This window comes from Eretmochelys imbricata, chromosome 13 (assembly GCF_965152235.1).
Source record: "Eretmochelys imbricata isolate rEreImb1 chromosome 13, rEreImb1.hap1, whole genome shotgun sequence".
NCBI classification, from domain to species: Eukaryota; Metazoa; Chordata; order Testudines; family Cheloniidae; genus Eretmochelys; species Eretmochelys imbricata.
The window spans coordinates 26,014,362-26,036,890 of record NC_135584.1 but is presented as its reverse complement, the minus strand read 5'-3'; the positions used below and the strand labels follow the sequence as shown (position 1 = coordinate 26,036,890).

General features: G+C 41.3%; 1 protein-coding gene across 5 annotated transcripts in view; it reads right to left on the bottom strand.

Annotated features, from left to right (window-relative positions):
- NCOA6 (nuclear receptor coactivator 6) overlaps positions 1–22,529 on the bottom strand; it is a 72,378-nt gene that overhangs the window by 7,570 nt on the left and 42,279 nt on the right. For 4 of the 5 annotated variants that reach the window (XM_077831876.1, XM_077831877.1, XM_077831878.1 and 1 more), the window contains 4 exons: positions 18,280–18,401; positions 14,003–16,945; positions 11,095–11,163; positions 8,535–8,571 (listed from right to left, as the gene is read on the bottom strand). In XM_077831876.1, the coding sequence (XP_077688002.1) occupies positions 8,535–8,571; positions 11,095–11,163; positions 14,003–16,945; positions 18,280–18,401 (3,171 nt within the window). The remainder of the gene's footprint in view (positions 1–8,534; positions 8,572–11,094; positions 11,164–14,002; positions 16,946–18,279; positions 18,402–22,529) is intronic. The other variant, XM_077831880.1, reaches the window with a different exon arrangement.

The following is a 22,529-nucleotide window of genomic DNA, read 5'->3' as shown; positions in this document are numbered from 1 at the left end:
TGAGGGGTTGGAGCAAATGCGGTTGTATCGTGGAGCTTGGCTGTAGACAATGCATCGTGTGGTGTGGTCTGGATGAAAGCTGGAGGCATGTAGGTAGGAATAGCGGTCAGTAGGTTTCCGGTATAGGGTGGTGTTTATGTGACCATCGCTTATTAACACCATAGTGTCCAGGAAGTGGATCTCTTGTGTGGACTGGTCCCGGCTGAGGTTGATGGTGGGATGGAAATTGTTGAAATCATGGTGGAATTCCTCAAGGGCTTCTTTTCTATGGGTCCAGATGATGAAGATGTCATTAATGTAGCACGAGTAGGGGCATTAGGGGACGAGAGCTGTAATCACTCAATTACAGATCTAAAAGTGGCAATACGTCAACAAAAAAACTTCAAAAACAGACTCCAACGAGAGACTGCTGAATTGGAATTAATTTCCAAACTGGATACAATTAACTTAGGCTTGAATAGAGACTGGGAGTGGATGGGTCATTACAAACAAAGTAAAACTATTTCCCCATATTTATCCCCCCCCACCCTCCACTGTTCCTCAGACGTTCTTGTCAACTGCTGGAAATGGCCCACCTTGATTAGCACTACAAAAGGTCCTCCCCCCTGCCCCCCCACCGCTCTCCTGTTGGTAATAGATCACTCTGGTTACAGTGTGTACGGTAACACCCATTGTTTCATGTTCTCTATGTATATAGATGTCCCCACTGTATTTTCCACTGAATGCATCCAATGAAGTGAGCTGTAGCTCACGAAAGCTTATGCTCAAATAAATTTGTTAGTCTCTAAGGTGCCACAAGTCCTCCTTTTCTTTTCACTAAGGAGTAGGAAGCAGGGAAATTGCCTGGGGCCCTACACTACAGGGCCAATTTACATGTTTCAGTCCCATGGGGGGCTGAAGCCCTGTGCCTCCAGCTGTGGGGGGCTGAAGCCCGAAGCCCTGAGCTTAAAGGTAGGCCATCACAATTTTTTCTAGGGGAGTCATGGTTTTTTGTTTTGTTTTGTTTTTTTTTAAGTCCAAAGTGGGTTCCCAGCACAAAAAGATTGAGAAACATTGCACTCTAGACTAATCCATTAGATTAGCGTTCCACATGTAGGTCCCTTAGCTTCTGTTTTGCCATCTGTAATTAGTAAAATAAAGATAATGCTAATTATCTACTTCAGAGGAGTGTTGTGAGGCCTACCCAAAGAACATTTGTAAATGTTTGTAAGTACGATGTCTAGTCACTGGCAGAAGTGGAAATGGAACTCCAGAGGTCTGACTCCCCATGCCTGTGATTAATGCACAAGACTGTGTGACATCTGAAGCTGCCACTGCAGCCACCGCCCTTGTTGCTTTCCCAGGGATAAGGAAATCCAAAACAGCCAGAGAAAACCCTTCCTGAACTGCGTATGACCTTTAGTACTCTGTATGAGGCAGGGCTCTCCTAATGTGTGCGATACCTATGCACAGTTCTGAAAGTCCACATTCAGCTTGGGAGGATTCCTTAACGCCATAAAAACCTGACTTGCAGAACTTCAGTGGGGTTCATAAAGTGACACACTGCCAAAAAAGGCATTACCTGTTTCCGAGTCACTAATAACTCAGAAGAAAGTTCTCTTGAATGCTTTTAGATCAATGTCCTAGAACAGTGGTTCCCAAACTTGTTCCGCCGCTTGTGCGGGGAAAGCCCCTGGTGGGCCGGCCGGTTTGTTTACCTGCCGTGTCTGCAGGTTCGGCCGATCGTGGCTCCCAGTGTCTGTGGTTCGCTGCTCCAGGCCAATGGGAGCTGCTGGAAGCACCAGGGAAGAGTATGAAAATATTGCTTGGGCATGTAGGAATGAAATCAGGAGGGCCAAATCGCACCTGGAGCTGCAGCTAGCAAGAGATGTCAAGAGTAACAAGATGGGTTTCCTCAAGTATGTTGGCAACAAGAGGAAAGCCAAGGAAAGTGTGGGCCCCTTACTGAACGAGGGAGGCAACCTAGTGACAGAGGATGTGGAAAAAGCTAATATGCTCAATGCTTTTTCTGCCTCTGTCTTCACTAACAAGGACAGCTCGCAGACTGCTGCGCTGGGCATCACAACATGGGGAGTAGGTGGCCAGCCCTCTGTGGAGATAGAGGTGGTTAGGGACTATTTAGAAAAGCTGCACATGCACAAGTCCATGGTGCTGGACGAGTTGCATCCGAGAGTGCTAAAGGAATTGGTGGCTGTGATTGCAGAGCCATTGGCCATTATCTTTGAAAACTCGTGGCGAACGGGGGAAGTCCCAGATGACTGGAAAAAGGCTAATGTAGTGCCAATCTTTAAAAAAGGGAAGAAGGAGGATCCTGGGAACTACAGGCCAGTCAGCCTCACCTCAGTCCCCGGAAAAATCATGGAGCAGGTCCTCAAAGAATCAATCCTGAAGCACTTACATGAGAGGAAAGTGATCAGGAACAGTCAGCATGGATTCACCAAGGGAAGGTCATGCCTGACTAATCTAATCGCCTTCTATAATGAGATTACTGGTTCTGTGGATGAAGGGAAAGCAGTGGATGTATTGTTTCTTGACTTTAGCAAAGCTTTTGACACGGTCTCCCACAGTATCCTTGACAGCAAGTTAAAGAAGTATGGGGCTGGATGAATGCACTATAAGGTGGGTAGAAAGTTGGCTAGATTGTCGGGCTCAATGGGTAGTGATCAATGGCTCCATGTCTAGTTGGCAGCCGGTGTCAAGTGGAGTACCCCAGGGGTTGGTCCTGGGGCCGGTTTTGTTCAATATCTTCATAAATGATCTGGAGGATGGTGTGGATTGCACTCTCAGCAAATTTGCAGATGATACTAAACTGGGAGGAGTGATAGATATGCTGGAGGGCAGGGATAGGATACAGAGGGACCTAGACAAATTGGAGGATTGGGCCAAAAGAAATCTGATGAGGTTCAATAAGGATAAGTGCAGGGTCCTGCACTTAGGACGGAAGAACCCAACGCACAGCTACAGACTAGGGACCAAATGGCTAGGCAGCAGTTCTGCGGAAAAGGACCTAGGGGTGACAGTGGACGAGAAGCTGGATATGAGTCAGCAGTGTGTCCTTGTTGACAAGAAGGCCAATGGCATTTTGGGATGTATAAGTACGGGCACAGCAAGCAGATCGAGGGACGTGATCGTCCCCCTCTATTCGACATTGGTGAGGCCTCATCTGGAGTACTGTGTCCAGTTTTGGGCCCCACACTACAAGAAGGATGTGGATAAATTGGAGAGAGTCCAGCGAAGGGCAACAAAAATGATTAGGGGTCTGGAACACATGACTTATGAGGAGAGGCTGAGGGAACTGGGATTGTTTAGTCTGCAGAAGAGAAGAATGAGGAGGGATTTGATAGCTGCTTTCAACTACCTGAAAGGGGGTTCCAAAGAGGATGGATCTAGAGTGTTCTCAGTGGTAGCTGATGACAGGACAAGGAGTAATGGTCTCAAGTTGCAGTGGGGGAGGTTTAGGTTGGATATTAGGAAAAACTTTTTCACTAGGAGGGTGGTGAAACACTGGAATACGTTACCTAGGGAGGTGGTAGAATCTCCTTCCTTAGAAGTTTTTAAGGTCAGGCTTGACTAAGCCCTGGCTGGGATGATTTAATTGGGGATTGGTCCTGCTTTGAGCAGGGGGTTGGACTAGATGATCTCCTAAGGTCCCTTCCAACCCTGATATTCTATGATTCTATGAATATAAATCAGAATTTAGGAACCGTAGACAAATCATAGGGGACACAAGGAGAACTTTATGGACAGCAGAGTGAAGGACAATAAGAATTGTGGGTTTTTTTAAAGTATATTAGGAACAAAAAGAATACCTAACAATGGTATTGGACCATTACTGGATGAAAATGGTAGAATTATCAATAATAATAATGCAGAAGTGGAAATGTCCAATAAAAATTCTGTTCTGTATTTGGACAGATGATGTAGTCATATCATATAACACTCTCTCCATTCCATTAGTATCTCAGGAGGACGTTCAACAGCTGCTACTAAAGTCAGACATTTTAAAATTGGCTGGTCCAGATAACTGGCATCCAAGAGTTTTACAAGAGCTTGCAGAGGAGTTCACTAGACCAGTGGTTCCCAAACTTGTTCCACCACTTGTGCAGGTAAAGCCCCTGGCGGGCCGGGCCGGTTTGTTTACCTGCCGCATCCACAGGTTCGGCTGATCGCGGCTCCAGGCCAATGGGAGCTGCTGGAAGCAGCGGCCAGCATGTCCCTCGGCCCACACTGCTTCCTGCAGCTCCCATTGGCCTGGAGCAGCGAACTGCGGCCACTGGGAGCCGCAATTTGTTTACCTGCCGCGTCTGCAGGTTCGGCCAATCGGCTCGGCCTGCCAGGGGCTTTCCCTGCACAAGCAGCGGTTCTCAAACTGGAGGTCGTGACCCTCAGGAGGTCATGAGGTTATTACATGGGGGGTTGCGAGCTGTCAGCCTCCACCCGCAGACCCCGCTTCACCTCCAGCATTTATAATAGTGTTAATTATTTAAAAATGTGTTTTTAATTTATAAGGGGGGGTCACAGTCAAAGGCTTGCTGTTGAAAGGGGTCACCAAACAAAAGTTTGAAAGCCACTGGATTATAAGATGGCTAACTGATAGGGCTCAACATGCAGTTGTAAACAGGGAATCATCATCTAACAAGTGCGTTTCTACTTGGGTCCCACAGGGATCGGTTCTTGGTCCTACCCTATTAACATTTTTATAGATGACTTGGAAGAAAACAAAATCATCCCTGATAAAGTTTGCAGATGACAAGACTGTGGGAATAGAAAATAATAAAGAGGACAGGTCACTGAGTGATCTGGACTGCTTGGCAAGCTGGGAACAAGCAAAAAATATGTGTTTTAATAGGGCTATATGTAAACATATACATCTAGGAACAAAGAACATGGCCAAACTTACAGGATAGAGGACTCTACCCTGAGAAGCACTGACTCTGAAAAAGATGTGGGGGCTGTAGTGGATAATCAGCTGACCATGAGTTCCCAATGCGATGCTATGGCCCAAAGGGTAATGCAATCTTTGGATGCATAAATGGGGAATCTTGAGTAGGAGTAGAGAGGTTATTTTATCTCTCTATTTAGCAATGGTGTAACTGCTGCTGGAATACTGTGTCTGGTGTCCACAATTCAAGAAGGATGTTGATAAATTGGAGAAGATTCAGAGAAGAGCCAGGAGAATGATTAAAGGCTTGGAAAACATGGCTTATAGTTAGGGACCTACCAAATTCACAGCCATGAAAAATGCATCACAGACTGTGAAATCTGGTCTCCCCCTGTGAAATCTGGTCTTTTGTGTACTTTTACCCTATACTATACAGATTTCACAGGGGGAGACCAGCATTTCTCAAATTGGGGGTCCTGACACAAAAGGGAGTTGCAGGGGCGGGGGTCGCAAGGTTATTTTAAGGGGGTCGCAGTATTGCCACCCTTACTTCTGCGCTGCCTTCAGAGCTGGGCAGCCAGAGAGTGGTGGCTGTTGGCTGGGCGCCCAGCTCTGAAGGCAGCGCCCTGCCAGCAGCAGTGTGGAAGTAAGGGTGGCAATACAATACCATGCCACCCTTATTACTATGCTGCTGACTTCAGACCTGGGTGGCTGCTGTCTGACGGTCCAGCTCTGAAAGCGGCAGCACAGAAGTAAGGGTGGCAATACTATACCATGGCATCCTTACTTCTGCACTGCTGCGAGCGGCAGCTCTGACTTCAGAGCTGGGATCCCAGCCCAGAAGCCACCGCTCTCCAGTTGCCCAGCTCTGAAGGCACCGCCGCCGCCAGCAGCAGCACAAAAGTAAGGGTAGCCGTACCGCAACCCTCTTTGACAATAATCTTGAGACCACCCACAACTCCTTTTTGAGTCAGGACCCCGACAATTACAACACCATGAAATTTCAGATTTCAAGAGCTGAAATCATGACATTTATGATTTTTAAAATGCTATGACCAGGAAATCGACCAAAATGGACAGTGAATTTGGTAGGGCCCTACTTATAGTGATAGGCCCAAGGAGATCAATTTATTTAGTTTAACAAAGAAAAGGTTAAGGGGTGACCTGCTTACAGTCTGTAAGTACCTACTTGGTGAACAAATATTGGATAATAAGCTCTTAAATCTAGCAGAGGAAGTTCTGACATGGCTGGAAGTTGAAGGTGGAAAAATTCACACCAGAAATAAGGTGTAAATTTTTAATAGTGAGGATAATGAGCCATTGAAACAATGTACTAAGGGTGGTGGTGCATTCTCCATCGCTGGCAATTTTTAAATCGAGATTGGATGGTTTTTCTAAAAGATATGCTGTAGGAATTATTTTGGGGAAATAATCTGACCTGTATTATACAGGAGGCTAGACTAGATAATCACTATGGTCCCTTCTGGCTTTGGAATCTATGAAGAAGACAAACAAGCATATTTGGAGTTCCGAGACACTTTGGAGTCACATAATGTGCCAAAAAGAGTTAGGAAAATGTTCAAGTGTGGTAACCTCATTTTGTGAGCCCTCATATCTCCCATATATCTAGTTTGTTAGCCTCATTTTTTCAGAAAAATTCTGCACTAGAAGACTCTCTCACCCACGAAATTTCAATTTAGCTTTGCTGAAGCTAAAGGGAGATTATAACGGTAGGCAATCTCCAAACTTAACTATGCAATTACGGTGAGAGCCCAGTGCATGCAACAAGATCGTTTATTTTAAATAATTAACTCAGCAACAGCCCCTGGAACTCTCCATTTTTTTTCTGCTGCCTTTGAGGAGGGCTACCTAAGGAGGATTCTGGGAGGTGGCTCCGACGGCCGAAGGCAGCTCCGGTTCCCCCCTCCCGGCCAGGAGAAGCCCCAGAGCCCGCAGAGGTTTATAGCGTTAGCCCCCATTTAGAGGTTGGTTCTCCCCGCTATCCCAATGAGCCCAATGTGGGCAAGGTTTACCATTTGTCCTGGCTAACAGCTATTCTGTTGTAGTTAGAAAAGCATGAAAGATATGATCACTAGTCTCAGCATAACTATCTTCTCTCTGTCAAAAGTCTAGCAATATTTTTATCGTTAGATACTCCAAGAGTCAATTTAAGGTCCCCACTATTAAAAGGTGTGGCCCAAAACATCAATAGACCAGAACTATCATGAAAATCATACTTCATCCTGATGTTTAACCACCTGAGTTACATGGACAGGTGCTGGCTAGTGTATTCAGTATGTTTTACAAGACTCTGCCAATATCAGTTTTCGGCAGAATAAACGCTAGCAATCATACCCAAAGTTCTGTTCAGGCTGACATACAGAAGGGGTTCCCCGATCTGCATCTGAAGGAGGTCTCATGGTGACCTCCATGAGATGCTTCCTGAGGCAGAGAGCCCGACCCTTCTTCCGTATGGTTGAGGAAGTACTGACAGATACTGCACCTGGCCCTCTCCCAAGCAGAAGAGCCAGTATTGATGTTCGTCGCTGACAGAGAAGGAATGCGGGCAGGAGGCACAGATTTTAAAGCCTGGGGCATAGTACAGTACCCATGTTTGGGTACCGGGGCAGGGAGAGCAGAGGCAAAAAACAGGCCCCCAAACTAGCTATTCTACTCTAAAATGACTAGAAACTACCTAAAAACAATAAAAACAGTACACACCTATAAAAAACTAACTATATACAAGTTACTGGGTACAGGGGCGCGTACCTATAATCCCAGATATTTGGGAGGCTAGTGGATTGCTTGAGCTCAGGTGTTCTGGGCTGTGATGCGCTATGCCAATCGGGTGTCCAGTACCACTGACAGCCCGGCCAGTGGGTGACTGAGGGAATGGCTAGAACAACACGATGTGTTGTGATTAGCGCTCTCTCTCTGTGAGGGCTGATGGACCGATTGGACAAGGTGACAAGGCAATATGCAAGTTTGTTTGAGGAAGTGCATCACAAGCAAACAGACACCAATCATTCTGACCTGGACTGTGCAGTGATGAGAGGGAACTGGAGACGCAATCAGTCCACCCCACCCTTTATCACCTTGGAGGAAACCATGAGTCGAGTCAGGGTACCTGTGCAGACCAACGGACACTACTACTTTTAAATTCTTTGGCTCTGGACACATGGTGCACATGCATAAACCCTCAGCGAAATATAATAGGGACCATCACTCGAAGAAGAACTGATTAATAATGCTAAGGTATATAAACTACTTTCAAAATTGCCTCTGCAGATCCCCACTTTTGGGAAGTACACACCTACAATGATGCTGGTCTGGAATTTTTTGGAAAGCAGTGACCATTGGAACCCTACAAGGATCCTCACATAGAGTAGAACCTAAATGTATATAAGGGAATGCTGTCCAGAGGTGTTGGGGCACATTTGGGAGTCTTAATGCAACAGTATCCCACTTAAATAACACCTGGGCGAACCAGTCTGTTCAGTAGAGAAAACAGATGTGTGGCCAAGGAGAATAAAGAGGCTGTGGCAATAAAGAATTTCTTGAAAGTAGTGTGATTAAGGCAAAGTCAAAGAGAAACAGACATCCTCCAAAGATAGCTACATTCATCCTGAATCTATAGCGACTATCTACTTACCTTTGGCAAGCAACTATTGCAGCATTTGTTTCAAGTTCTGCAAGAGAAAAAGATATATTTCTAACCCTCTGCCAAAATATATACACATTAAAAATCAGATATCTGGAAGGTATGTGACTGCTACCCGTAATATACCCTTTGGGAGAAAACTATGAAACACACTGTAGGATTCTCTCACAACATTTCATGGTAATGTTAAAACACAGCAGAAATACACACAGGCACAGCTATAGTTTAAGAAACCTAGACTAGTTTTAAATATTCTCAGTGTAACATCCAGTATAACTTTTTTCTCATTAGAATAACTTGATCCCACCCTTTGCCTCAAAACACACACAACCCTTCAGGCACCATTACTTATCTCACATCACTTACCCTAAACTAGGTTGGTAAAATAATTTCCCCACTTTACAAGACAATCGTTGCTCTCAAACTAAACAACCCTATAGCTAGAAAATGCCATACTGGATCAGACCAGCGGTCCAGCTAGCCCAGTATCACATCTCTGACGATGGCTATCACCAACTACATCAGAGAGAGGTACAAAAAACCATGGAGAAGGCAACTGTAGAATAGCCTACTGACGGGGAAAGGTTTTTCTTAACCTTCATTTGAGTTAGTCTTTGCCTTATGCCATGAGGCATGAAGGCTTATATCCCTTCCAAAGGGGTTTCTTTTTTAAATCTTGAAAGTATAAGTCAGGATAGTCTTCATATAAATGTACAATCCTTTTTTGAGTCTTGCTAAGCTCCTAGCCTCAAAGATAGCTTGTAGCTATCAGTTCCACAGTCTTATTGTGTATTGTATGAAAAAGTATTTCCTTTTTTCAATTTTAAACTTGACATCTTTCAATTTTATTGAATGTCCTCCTTGTTCTTATATTATGAGAAAGGATGACTAGAAGCTGCTGGTCTACCTTCTTCATACCATTCATCATTTTTTATAACTTTTGCATGTGCTCCTCTTGTATGTCTCCTCTCTATGGTAACCAGTCCCATTTAATGAGATTTTTTCCAGGTCTCTAATCTTCTTGTTGCCAGTTTCTGAATCTCCTCTCCTTTAGCTAAGTCTTTACTGAGACAGGGTGCCCAGATCTGAACACAGTATTCCAGAGCAGGACATGCCATTGATTGATATAATAGTGTTCTAATTTAATATAGTTTCAGTATTATTTTCCACTCCATCCTTAAATATCCTAAAATTTTGTTCACCTTTCTTAGCCACTGCTGCACAAAGCACTGACAATCTTTTCCTTTAAGAATGCTTTAACAATGGCTGTTAACTTCTGAATTAAATGTAATTTTTCTACAGTGTGTATCAAACCTGACAGTTAGAAAAAGAATTTTTTAAAAACTCACCAAGAAATAAGGGGAGTTGGCTTATCAAACCATTGGATTTATATTCTTGTCTGACCCGCAACAATAGAAAAGCAAAACAGACTGAATATACTAATCTAGAGCAACAGACTGAATTTTGAAATTACTAGAAATTTTCCTTCCATGCAGAATTCTATGGGCAAGGATAATATTCCATAGTAAAAAATCAGAATAGCAGTTTCTTCATGTGAACTCCCTGTGACACCCACATCCCCCTGGCCTGATGAGCAGAACATAACCCCAAAGGCATGCCTGCCTGTAATTGTTTTCTTTCATTAAAATTGATGTTTTTGAACAAGTCAGTGCAGTCTTTTCTTCAGGTCCCATTTCCAATCACACTAAGGCCTCAATCCTGCAAACACACGTGCTAAACTGTACACATATTAATGGTCCCATCAATGAGAGTGGAGCGACTCACATGTGTGTGTTTTTAGGATTAAGGTGTGTTTGGGTTTTTAAACAGAATTTAATATGTTTATTATCTTAGATAATAGCAAATAGCTCTTCCCAAAGGCAGCAAGAAAAAATCGACCAGTGCAAACACTGCTATGGGCTCACTAAAAAAAGAGTAGAAAAGAAGTTAGATTTTAGGGCCGGAATTTCCAAAAGGATCAGGTACCCAGCAGCACATATTTAGGTCTCTAAGGATGCGGACAGATTTTCAAGAGCACTCAGTTTCCCATTTAGGCACCTAAATGGATTTCAAGGGTCTTCAGCACCCAGGAGCTCCCATTTAACACCTCTGAAAATCATCTAGGTATCTAAATGGGAGAACTGAGCTCTTTGGAAAATCCAGCTCTTAAAGTTGATGGCTGAGACTTTCAAAGCTGTCCTGGGAGATTTAAATATACCACCATTAAAATAAATGGAAAATGTGTCTAAATCCCCCATCACTACTTTGAAAATTTCAACCTACATTTCAAAAAACAATAGTCTGTTCACATAAACTAAAATTAAGGCATGCAGGACAAAATGCTTAAACAGCAGGAGCCACCCCAAGCTATCATGCTGATCATTCCCATAAATTTATGAAATAACTGTTTCAATGATTAACAGTATCAAAATTGTTTCAATAAGGAAGTGCTTACAATCAACAGAAGGCAACTGCTTCCCAGAAATGCAAAATAATGCAAAGTTGTATATATAACGCATAGGTATATGCTGATTTCCACAGTAAAAATTACCTGTTCTTTGAATAGCACTTTCTGGTGTTGCAACTGGAGTTTCCTTCTGGGTTAAATGTTGTGAAGACGCTAAGATAAAAGGGAGGGAAAAGTCAGCACTGGTTCACTTTTCTTTTGAAAGCAATTACAGAACTTTTTGCCTTGCACGATCCGCCCAGCCCACACAGCAATATGGTAACCTAAGACACTGCATCTAAGACTTTTCTTTTTTGGGGTCGGGGGGAACGGGTGGTGGTACAAAAACATAGGAGAAAAAAAATCTCTGCTTGTTTTTTGCATTAAAAATTTTGGATTTCTCCAATCCATATAGAGTTTGTTAGGTTGGAGAATTGGTGAAGTTAGACATCACAAGAGATAAAGGACTGAAAAAGTGAAGGGATTTTCATTTAGATTTTTTAAAATTCTGGTCTCTCTGCAGTTTTAACAATGATATGACTCTAATACCTAATGAACATTTGGGAGAAAGGATGTCTGTTAATGTTCAACACTCTTACTCTTTCAATTAAATTGCAAAAGTTCAAAATACATTGCAGAGATTCTCAAGAAGGCCTCCAGAAAAACCAACGAAGATCTGACTTAATATTCTTTATGCTACTAAGTTAAAAATAAGCAGGGGAAAACAGCCTTGTTAGAAAAAAGCATGCTACATAATTCAAAAAAAAAATAAACCCAAAAGTGTTTAGGTCCGATTTAAACAATTGACTATATAACTTTAAAGCCATAAAATTATACATACATTTTGAGAGAAAACTGAAAACTCAGTTCTTCCTTTAACTACATGGCAAGTCTAATTGAAATTCTGTGTTCTTCCTTCAGTGGCTGATCCCACCGCCAAAATCTAAAGCGGCACAGAATACGTAGCTATCTACCTCTGCTTTTCAAGTCGGTGAACTCAAGTTGCAGGATAAAGACAATCTTGAACTCAGCTTCTTCACATATAAAAAGGCTTTTGCTTTCACCTTTAAAATACCATCATCTCTGGTGTGGAACTGGTGCAGCAATCATCAGCCCTTTTAGTATTTCAAAGTTAAATGTTGCCACACCACATTATGGGTTTGCAATTACTGCCTATGTTACATAACCAGGTGGGCTGAAAAAGGTTACATGGCCTTCAGAATGTTAAAAAAAAAAAAAAAGGTGGGGGGTGGGGGGGTTCCTGTTACTTTTCAGTGAGATGTGGAGTTTTCAAGTGTGGAACTGCAGCTTTCTGGAAACATTAGAACTATCTATTTTGTACTCTTGATATAAAACCTACATAATTCCAGGGGTTATATTCCCACAAACTAACAAGGTCACTCTACCATATTATATTTTATGCTTCCAATGAAAGCTCCTCTCTCTGTAACTAGATTACCCATCTGCTCCCATTCCTCTTCTCGGTATTTATTCCACATACTGAAGAAAAGGAGCAGCAGCAAAGTCACTTGGAAAGTAACACAACATTGTTTGCTACTAATGTTTTAGAGGAAGATTGTCATGGCTAATTTTTGTTACCAGCTTTTTTTCCCCATTGTGGAATAATGTTAAGACATACTTCTAATTATCTGATAAAGCTATCAATAATACTTCAGGTGAAATTGTGGCCCCATTCACATCTATGGAAAAATTCCCATTCAATGGTGTCACGATTTCAATCCTGGTGTCCAAATATCATGATATAAAGCACTAATGGGAAACGCTTCCGAGAATTTACTTCAGAAGCTATTTTATTTCTATTCCATTTTCAGGGGGACTATGAAAAGGACAGCAAAAATTAGCTGGATCATCTTAAAACCTGTTCAGTTGCTTGAATAGTAACCGTGACCAAAAAACCCCAGGTTAGACATCTTTTCGTACTCAAATGAAATTTACTCATAATTACATCTCGCTGTTTGTCTCTCTGAAACGTGGATATTTAAACTCACTCCTTTTAAGTGAAAAAAGAGATTATTAAAAAAGGTGCTGCACATGTATGGGAATTAACCGGTTCCGGAAAGGGTTACCGTGTTTAGAATGGGGACCCCCCTGTGCTCATGCTCACAGTTAGTCTTCTTACCCACATTTACTTCTTTGGGACAAAAATTGTACTTCATATCGTACTTTGAAAGAAAAATCACTCTAAACGTAATACAAAAACATAATTGCGTTCTCTGGCAAGAATATTTCCAATCCATGCAGAGTTTTTCTGGTTGGAGAATTGGTGAAATTAGAGGTCACAAGAGATTAAACAACAGAAATCGTATGTACACCTTTTATCATCTTTACAGGTGTTCAAATACAACTTTTCTCCCTACTTTTGATCTTTAAGTGAAATTACTCATGTATTATAGCATCAGAGCATACCTCAATTGAAATCTCATGTTAAGTATTTTGCTTCACAAGAGGATTAAGGGGAAGAAATGGTTTTGAGCACGTAAACTTGTATTTTGAACACAAATATCTTTCAGAACTACTGCAGGTAGCAAGAAAAACTATGAATTTCACGTAATAAAATTATTTTAAAATTGGGACTATTTTCAAAAGCTCAGCAAGCAGAAAAAATTAATACAGCCTCTTAATACACTCAAAGACTCACATAAAACTGAACTGAAATCACAATTTTTATGAAGACACTTTTTGTTTCTGTTCCAAGAGGTGACAGAGAGCAATTCTCTTAGGTAAGAATTGAGTTAAATGTGGGAATGAGAAAGCTTATTTCCATTAAAAAAAGTGTATTTTCAGTGTAATGTTACAAGCACAGTTATACCATTCAGATGCTATAAAAACAATGCTCCAGGAGCAGCAACTGGGTTATATTACCCTCTGTTGAACTGTCTGGATTTTATGTTAATTGCAAATGCATATTCCTAAAGCTCCACGTATCAGCTGAATTTCTGATTCATAATTGTAAGAGGTGGTGGGAGAATAACAGTGCACACAGAGTACGTACCTATATTCTGTGGCAATTCCTGATGTGCTCCTCCTTTTTCCTCCACTAAGCCAATCCCAATTTGCTCATCTGGTAAACCACCACGATTACTATTAGTGCTTGGAGCGGTGGGTGCAAGCTCTGAGATTACAGGAGTGGTTACTACCGACAGTACATTTGTGGGAGGAGTGTTGCTTGATAAGCTTGGAGATACAGAAGCAGATACAGTAGCAGCCGTGCTAACACTCAAATTCCCAGGCCCAGAAGTGCTCTGTCTTAGAAGACTGAGTGCTGGAGGTGTTACAGTTCTATTGTCTAGTTCTACAGGTATTTGCTCTGTTCCCAGACTATTAGGGACTGATATTTCTAGCCCCTGGCCTTCAACTTCTCCATCCAAAGAATGTTGTTCCTCCCCTTTTTCAAGGGAGCCTGTAACTTTTTTACATGCTTTGGTCAGCAAAAATTGACCAATCTTGTCCACTTTTCCCTTTCCCTTACCGGATGAAACTGGACTTCGCCTGTTTCCAGAAGATCCCGGACTACTTGTTAGAAGAGATGAAACCACAGCTCCAGACTGTGTCACCGTTACAGAGCACTGATCAGCTGATACACTAGCTTGAGAACTGGACTCATCTGGGTTAAAATCTTTGACTTGTTGAACATGAGGATGTGGAAGAACATTTGAAGATGCCATAGACGGGGGAGAAGGAAGCTGAATAGGAGCTGCCAGTGGATTAAGAACCAGTGACCTGCTTGTTGGTATACTAGGGACAGGACTATTAGGAGGAGCAGGCCCTGATGAAAACTTTATGTTCTGTGGTATGTGCAGAGGACCAACAACTGCAACTGATTGAGGCATTAAATTAGAGTTAGAGGTCAATGGTGCAGTTGGAATTGTACTTGGCTGAGATCCTTTCATAACCTGAATGATTGAAGATGAGTTTATAAAAACTGGTGTAATGAACTGAGGCCGGGAATTAGACTGAACTGCTGATTGTCCCTCAGAAACCATAACTTTGTTACCTACATTGGGCATTGTGACGACAGTAGAGACTAATGTAGGCTGCAAATGAGATGGCAATGGTGTTGATGTGTTAGCAGAAGATGTAATGGGGTTTGAAGTTACAAAAACTGTTATCTGATTGGGTGGTAAAGAAGTCGAAATAGAGGAGGAGCTAACAGGTCTTTGTATTACTGGAGGGACATTCTGTGTAACATTTAAATTCATCTCTCCTAGTTCTTGGTGCACTTGAGTTGAACAAGCTTCATTATTCTGAGGCAAGCTTAAGGAACTAGAAAGTTCTTTACTTGAAGAGGAATCCTGTAGTGGAGGAACAACAGCTATCTTCTTTAGCTCTTCGCCAGAGGTTACCATTGATGGTAATTCAAGACTGGTGAGCCCAGGGGGTTTAATGGTTACATTGGGAGCTCCAGAATTATCAAGAAGTTGACTTAAGGAAGTTGGTGCCTCTCTCATAGACTTATTTTCCTCTAAGCCGGGAAGCCTGTTGGTATCTAAAGATGGCCCATCTTTTTTTGATTGTTCTTCAGGGACCAAAATTTTGATTTCTTGGCTGGGAATGCCTTTTAGTTCAATATTAGGCTGGTCTTTGTTACCCTGGACAGCCTGTGTACTCTGGCATTCATTATCTTGAGAAACATTAAGGGTCTCTTTGCTGTCCTCAGGAATGCCAGTCATAACAGATACAGAAATTGCAGGATTCTGAGTATTCAGCATGTTGTTATTTGGAAAACTTGTTGTCGCAGGCGTTGGCAAAGAAGTTGGACCAACTACCATGTTTCTTTGTAATTCCATGTTTTGCAAAAGTGATGGGTTCTGTGGAGTCGGCAATGCTAATTTAGCTGCTTTTGAATTTTGTCTGCCAGGACTTGGCGTGGTTTTCCTACTAGATCCAGGACTGGACCTTCTGCTATTGCTTGGACTTGCTCGCTTTGTTCCTCCAGTGTTGGCTTGCTTTCCTGAATTGACAACAACAGTATCCAACTTGTGTGACTGTGGAGCAGCAAAACCAGACTGATTGTTAATTGTGAGATTTGATGGGGCTTGTCCAATGGCCTTCAAGGTAGTTGGATTAAGACCCTGCTGATCAAATCCTCTGTTAAGATTAGGCCTTGGAGGCAAAGGAATATTAATTTGGGGAGGAAAGAGTCCCGCAATAGAAGCATTAAGTCTCTCTGGAGATAAGCTTATTTCTGAAGGTTCTGTGCTAGGTGGACGATTATTAGGAGTCTGAGGATAGTATGGTCTTGGGCTTGCTCTGTTTGGGGTTTTAGGCCTTGAAGTTTGAGATGGGGTGGCAACATTTGGGAAATGGTGTGTATGAGAGCCAGGTAAAGAATTAGATTGTTGTTGAGGACTTGCACCTTGGGAAGCTGAAAGTGGAGAAGGTCCAGGTTTTGGCCCCGTCATCATTAACTGAGTTTGTGAAACTACTAAATGAGAGGTCATATTATTTTGAGCCCCTGATGCTGGCAGCCCATCAGCTCCATTTCCTTCTGCGAGAGAGGGTACTGATGAAACTTCTCCCAGGGGTGAACTGGAAGGATTCTGTACATTATCTTGGTAAACCATCTTTCTTGCACTATTCCCCAGAGGAGGATTGCCTGGCAAAGAAATTCTCTGCTTATCAGGAGATGGAGGTACTGATCCAGGACCTTGTAAACTAACCATTACTGACATGTTACCACTCTGCTGCATTGGCATTCTTTGAGTCTCTGGATTTAAAGGGCCCCTAGGTGGATGAACACCATGTGGCACAGGAAGCCTGACTGATTTAGGATCCTGTTGCATCATAAGCATCATCATCATTTGTTGCTGTTGCTGCTGAGTTGGTGGCTGTGCCTGGGGTGGGGGCGGCTGCTGCTGCTGCTGCTGTGCATGTTGCATAAGTTGAGGTGGCATTTGCTGAAGAGGCCTTTGTTCAGCTGGCTGAGACGGATAACCTAAAAACAGACCCAAAAAGACCTATAAGTTATTCATTCTTAGACACTTCAGAAAAAACAGTATTTGTGTGACCAGCTCCAACAGATAAATAATGTTCCTTTTGTATCACTGTAACATGACAGTGTTCTCTTTAATTAATAGCTACAAGTTTATACTCACACCTGGGTTACAAACCACCCCGGACAAGAGCCATTTTACTGAGGGAAAAGATTTAACAAAAACAAATAAAAAACCCACATGGCATTTATCAGTGCCTTGACGGGGCTCCAGGACCATGAATTGCAGGAGGCATGTAATTTTACTATAGCAATCAGTGGCTATCACTCTGGGTCTACTTCACCTGAAGAGAAAAGTCTCTGCAGTGGCTTTTATACCGATGTTTTCATAGGCGAGGGTGGAGGTGAACATTGCCTGTATTTACACGTCTTTGAAATGGTGAAAAAAATTAACAGAAACTGCGGGACTCTGAAGATCACACTCGTGACTGCAATTCGATACCTTCAGGGGTACATTGCAAAATCCCACACCATATCACATAGCCAAACAGCAAAAATGGTGTGGTGGTCCTAATGGCCAGTATGGTTTAACATCTGAAATATCCTCTATCTGCGGTCTGTATCCTGTATAAGCTGGGAGGATAAACCCAATTAGGTCTTTTACTTGTACTTCTAATTTCTCCATGGCATTATTTAAGAAATACATAACATATCAATTTGATGTACTATAGGCCCTAATGTTAACAATTAGATCGCTTCTAAAAAAAGACAATGAGCAAGTCTGTCTCCATCAATAATATCTTTCAAAAATAAGCAACAAAAACAAAAACTTCTACTTTAGGTAAAGAAATCAGTCTTTAAAGACAAATGTTATCTCTGACTCTATGCCCTCTAAGACCAAGAAGAAGACAAAGACTTAAAAATACAAGCACAAAGAAAAAAAAACAGGTAAAATAATAAAAATAAGTCCCAAATGGATTTCCAAATCAAATACAAATCTCTAAGTTTCACTGAAAGAAACATGAAAGCAAAATGAATATTGGCCAAATAATTATAGTAAATTTCACAGGTTAAAATGTTATCCCTGTATAATCCTATTTAATTCAATAGGATACTCCAGGTATAATGCAGACCAGAATTTGGCCTTAAGTGTTCAAATACAGATTAAAGCTTTAAATAAAACAAAACATTTAGACAACAAGCATCAATTATTTGCTAATGCCTGATGTCAGTTAAGAAACAATATATATCCCCATATAAAATATTCCCATAGTCAAAAAATACCGTATCTCATATTTGTTTACTACATTATATGATCGTGTTAAGAAACTTATCACCTGGTGGTCTGTTTGTGAAATCTGAAAGTTTGGGGCCAGTGTTCTCTAAATTCATTCCTTGCTCTCCAGGCAACGGTGGCTGATCAGTCTCCTCCAGGCCAGCTGGACGTGTTTCTGAAGAACTTAAACAGAAATAATAAATAGTAATTAAATGAACATTCACCAGTTCCAGAGCCAGTGCCCAATTTTGTTCCAAATTTGCTTGAATTATTTAGGATTGAATAATAAAAAATCCTTAGCATTTATGTAGTATTTTTCATTCATAGATCTCGAAGTGCTTTACTTAAGTGGGTAAACATTCCCATTTCACAGCTAGGTAGACACAAACACAGGTTAAATGACATGCCCAAGATCACACACAGAAAAAGGAGTAGAGGAAAACAGAACCCATGTCCCCAGATTGCTTGAATAGTTCTCTAATAACACAGTGACAGCTATAGCGTAACTGCATATGGTTGGTAGAAGAGTTTAATTTTTGTAAAGGTCCTGTACCATGATTTCCCATATTATACTCATAACAGACTAGTTCCATATCTCACAGTCCTCTATCAAGATTCCAGAAAAAATTTGTTGAGATACTAGACTTCAAAGGCTGTTTATTCAGAATGTAGAGATCTGTAGATGGTGAATACAGAGGCTCTGCAACTTGGTCACCAGGAACTCAATTATATATGGTTAAATTCTGCAGAAACAGTACCAAAATAGTCAGTTTGGCCATTGTATCTAATCCTTTCACAGACACTGAAAACAGCCTTTTCCTAATATAGAAAACAGCCAATTCTATGGACATCAAACATACCCAGAGGGTGTCCACTGCCAATATAACCTATCTGTGAGAAAGCTAGGGCAGAGATGGAGACTGAAGGACCTCAGCTGCTTGACAGCTATGCATATACATTTAAGATGAGGAGAACCTTAACTATATGAAAGCTCCAAGTTAAAATTAAAGTGAGATCACTTCAGCAAAAGAGGGGAGCTGTTACAGTAGTGAAGAGGTTCCCCGCCCTTCCTCTACTCCCCCAATAATCTGAGCTGGAAGTGAATGTCAGTGGAATCCATTCTCTTCCTCAGCAACTTACCTTAGAGCCAGGGAGAGAAGTAGGGAGGTTGCAAGGTAGGGGCTGCAATGCTAGCAATTAGAGCTAGTACAATGGTCTATAATGTGATGCACCATTTGTTAAATTGGTTATTTTGCTATTCATAATTTTGACAAGTATAAAACACTCATATAAATGTTTATACTTAGGTAGCTAACCAGAAATTTCAAGTTTTTGAATTATAATAGGTAAAAAAAGCAACATGGCATCTCTATGCAAGAAAGAGCCTTAAACCCAACCAAATAACCCTATTTGTAAGTCAGTTCCTAAAGATCATCGTCAGACAACTGCTGATCTACAAAGTATGTTGTGGAGAGCTTTACAAACACACAGCTAAGATTTTTGTTTGCTGTGTGTATAGCAATGACTAATAACTTATTTGAACCTTAAATAGCGTGTATGGCTGAAGTTCACTATGCACACTAAGGCCATGTGTGCATTATGGGAACTATAGTGGCACAGCTACGACACCAAAGCTATGCTGACATAACCCTGTAGTGTAGACAAAGCCTACAGTGACAGAAGGGTTTTTCCATCACTGTAGAAACCCCACCACCTAGTAGCTAGGTTGACAGAATCCTTATTCTGTCAATCTATCTGCATCTACTCCAGCAGCTGGGTCAGCAAAGTTACAGTGCTTAGGGGAGTGGATTTGGCACATCCCAGTGCGCTGTAGCTATGTTGACCTACATTTTAAGTGTAGATTAGGTCAAAGAAACAAATGATTAATTACATACAGAAGTACTGACATGTGGATGGTAGAGAGGCAGAATGAAATATTGATTATTTGAATTTCACCCACACTCATTTGGATTTAAAAAACCCATTAACAGATTATGACAAATCCAAAAATCTGAACCTAATGTTTCAGAATATGCAAACCCTTCACTACAGAGCTTCAGCTCTGAAACAAAACATTTAATTTCAAAAATCCTATTCTGAGAAACAAAAGGCAGGGAGTACCCCTCCATAAAGGGAAAGAATATAATAAATAATAATAAAATCCAGCTGTTATCCAGTGCTTTTCATCAGTAGAGCTCAAAGCACTTTATGAAAGAGATAAAAATATCATTACCCCTCTTGTATAGATGGGAAAACAGACACAGTGAGGTGAAGTGACTTGACCATGATCACTCAGCAGGCCAATGGCAGAGCTGGGAATAGATCCCTGATCTCCCAAGCGCAGTCCTCTACCCACTAGACCACACTGCCCCACTCTCACTTTGGCTCACTAGGCACTACTGAAATATACATACAGCAATTAAAAAAAGATTGAATTAAGACATGCAAAAGTAAGATCAGAGGAAAGGCACAGACAGCAACAGCCCTAGGCATCCGGCATACACATGGCTCTAAAGTGACCCACCCTTTTGTAAGAGGGCTCACATTTGCAGCATTTGGTTGTGGTAAAAATCTTTGGTTTTCCATGCATTCTGGGAAACCACGACCTCCCCACACCAACCACCTTGAGTGTAACCAGGAACGTTCCCTTCCACTTCCAGTTAAAAGCACTCTGACCCTTTATCAAATGACAAAGTCCTCCAAAATCCTCCAAAATCCTCCTTCTGTCCAGCAGTGCTTATGACTCCATCACCTCATAGCTGCTAAATCCTTCTTACCAATATGTACTATATTATTGCAGGTGTCATCTCCACATAACTTGCTTCATACAGAGTTCTGCAAATCCTAAAGCCTTAGGTGCAGATTTATACAGTGCATTATTGTTTACATCCTGTTGGTGCCTTTGATGTGCGCTGTCCCTACACAGGGGAACATTCACTGAGCTGTAAGGAAAATGTCTAATTAAACTTAGATTTAGTAATACTAAGCCTATTTAAAAAGTTTGCACTAATGAGCAAAATTTCTCATAGCTGAGCTATGTAGTCACCCTATGAAGTAGCCCTTTTTTTCTCCCGCTACTCCTCAACATCCTTCTACACTGACCTCTTAAGGCTGCAGGTCAAATATTTCTCTTAGAATAAATCTTCATTCAAGTGTTCTGCTCACTCATGAACTGATCCTCAAAACTGCATATTGGACAAACTATTTTTAAAGACACAGTTAGGCATTTTCATACTCTAATATGGTATCAGTTCACATACCAATAACTATTATAACTTTTGGCCACTGAATTAATACAAGTGTAATTTCCAAAAGAAAAAAGAGACATGGAAACCTTTTTAAGGACCATCTTTTAGTTCTGTGTCTGTATAGCATCTGGCACCACAGGGCCCTGGTACATGATGAAGTTCCTTAGGTGCAATGATCATTTTATACATATAAAAATAAAAAAAGTGCAGATCACACTAGTACTGTTTTTAGTCAAAGTTCACTGCTCTACATTCTTCCCTATGACTTGCATGGAAACTGCTCTGTAGCTTTTAAGGAGAAACTCTCTGCAAAGAAATCCTTCTGGTGTCTGATGCATGAGGAGTTAATATAAGCCAAGTAAATTAAGAGTAAAAAATTTTAGGCAATCACTGGAAGGACTGATTTCAAGACAAACCAAGTATAAAGCTTCTCTAAGCAGCTCCAAGTAGCTAGATGGAGAGGAAGGGCAGAAAGAGAGAACAAACCTGTTTTAGCTATGAGAGTAAAACTATGCTGAAGGACAGCAAGGCAAAAGTTTGGAATAAAATGGAGTACAGCCATACTCTTACAATACTACTGACTGCTCAATACTAAGCCAAACAAAATTTAGAATCAAAATGCTATGCTGTATAAAGGTTATAGAATTGTACTTTGTAACAGCCAGGCAATGATATCAAAGCACTACAAGAAAATTCAGTACAGTAGTAAAACAAATCTAAAGATAGTAATAATCGTTGCCACAGCTTAATACAAACAAGGTGCACGTAGAATTTTTTATCCCTATTTAGAAGGCTATCAAGAGAACAAATAGCTTTATGTGGCATTGTAATTCCAGAGGACAGCTTTACAAATCCATATATTGATGTCTTCTAGGCTCATAATGAAGCCCAGTGACCATCAAGGTGGCAACCAATGAAAACAAAATATTAACATTGGCTTTCTTTAAAGTAATGTTAATTATTAACAACTTTACTTTTCAGAAAACATGCCACTTTTTTGTTCTATTCTGCATTATTATTTTGTTGTTGCTGAGGGAAACAAGAAGGGCAACTAAAGCTTCTG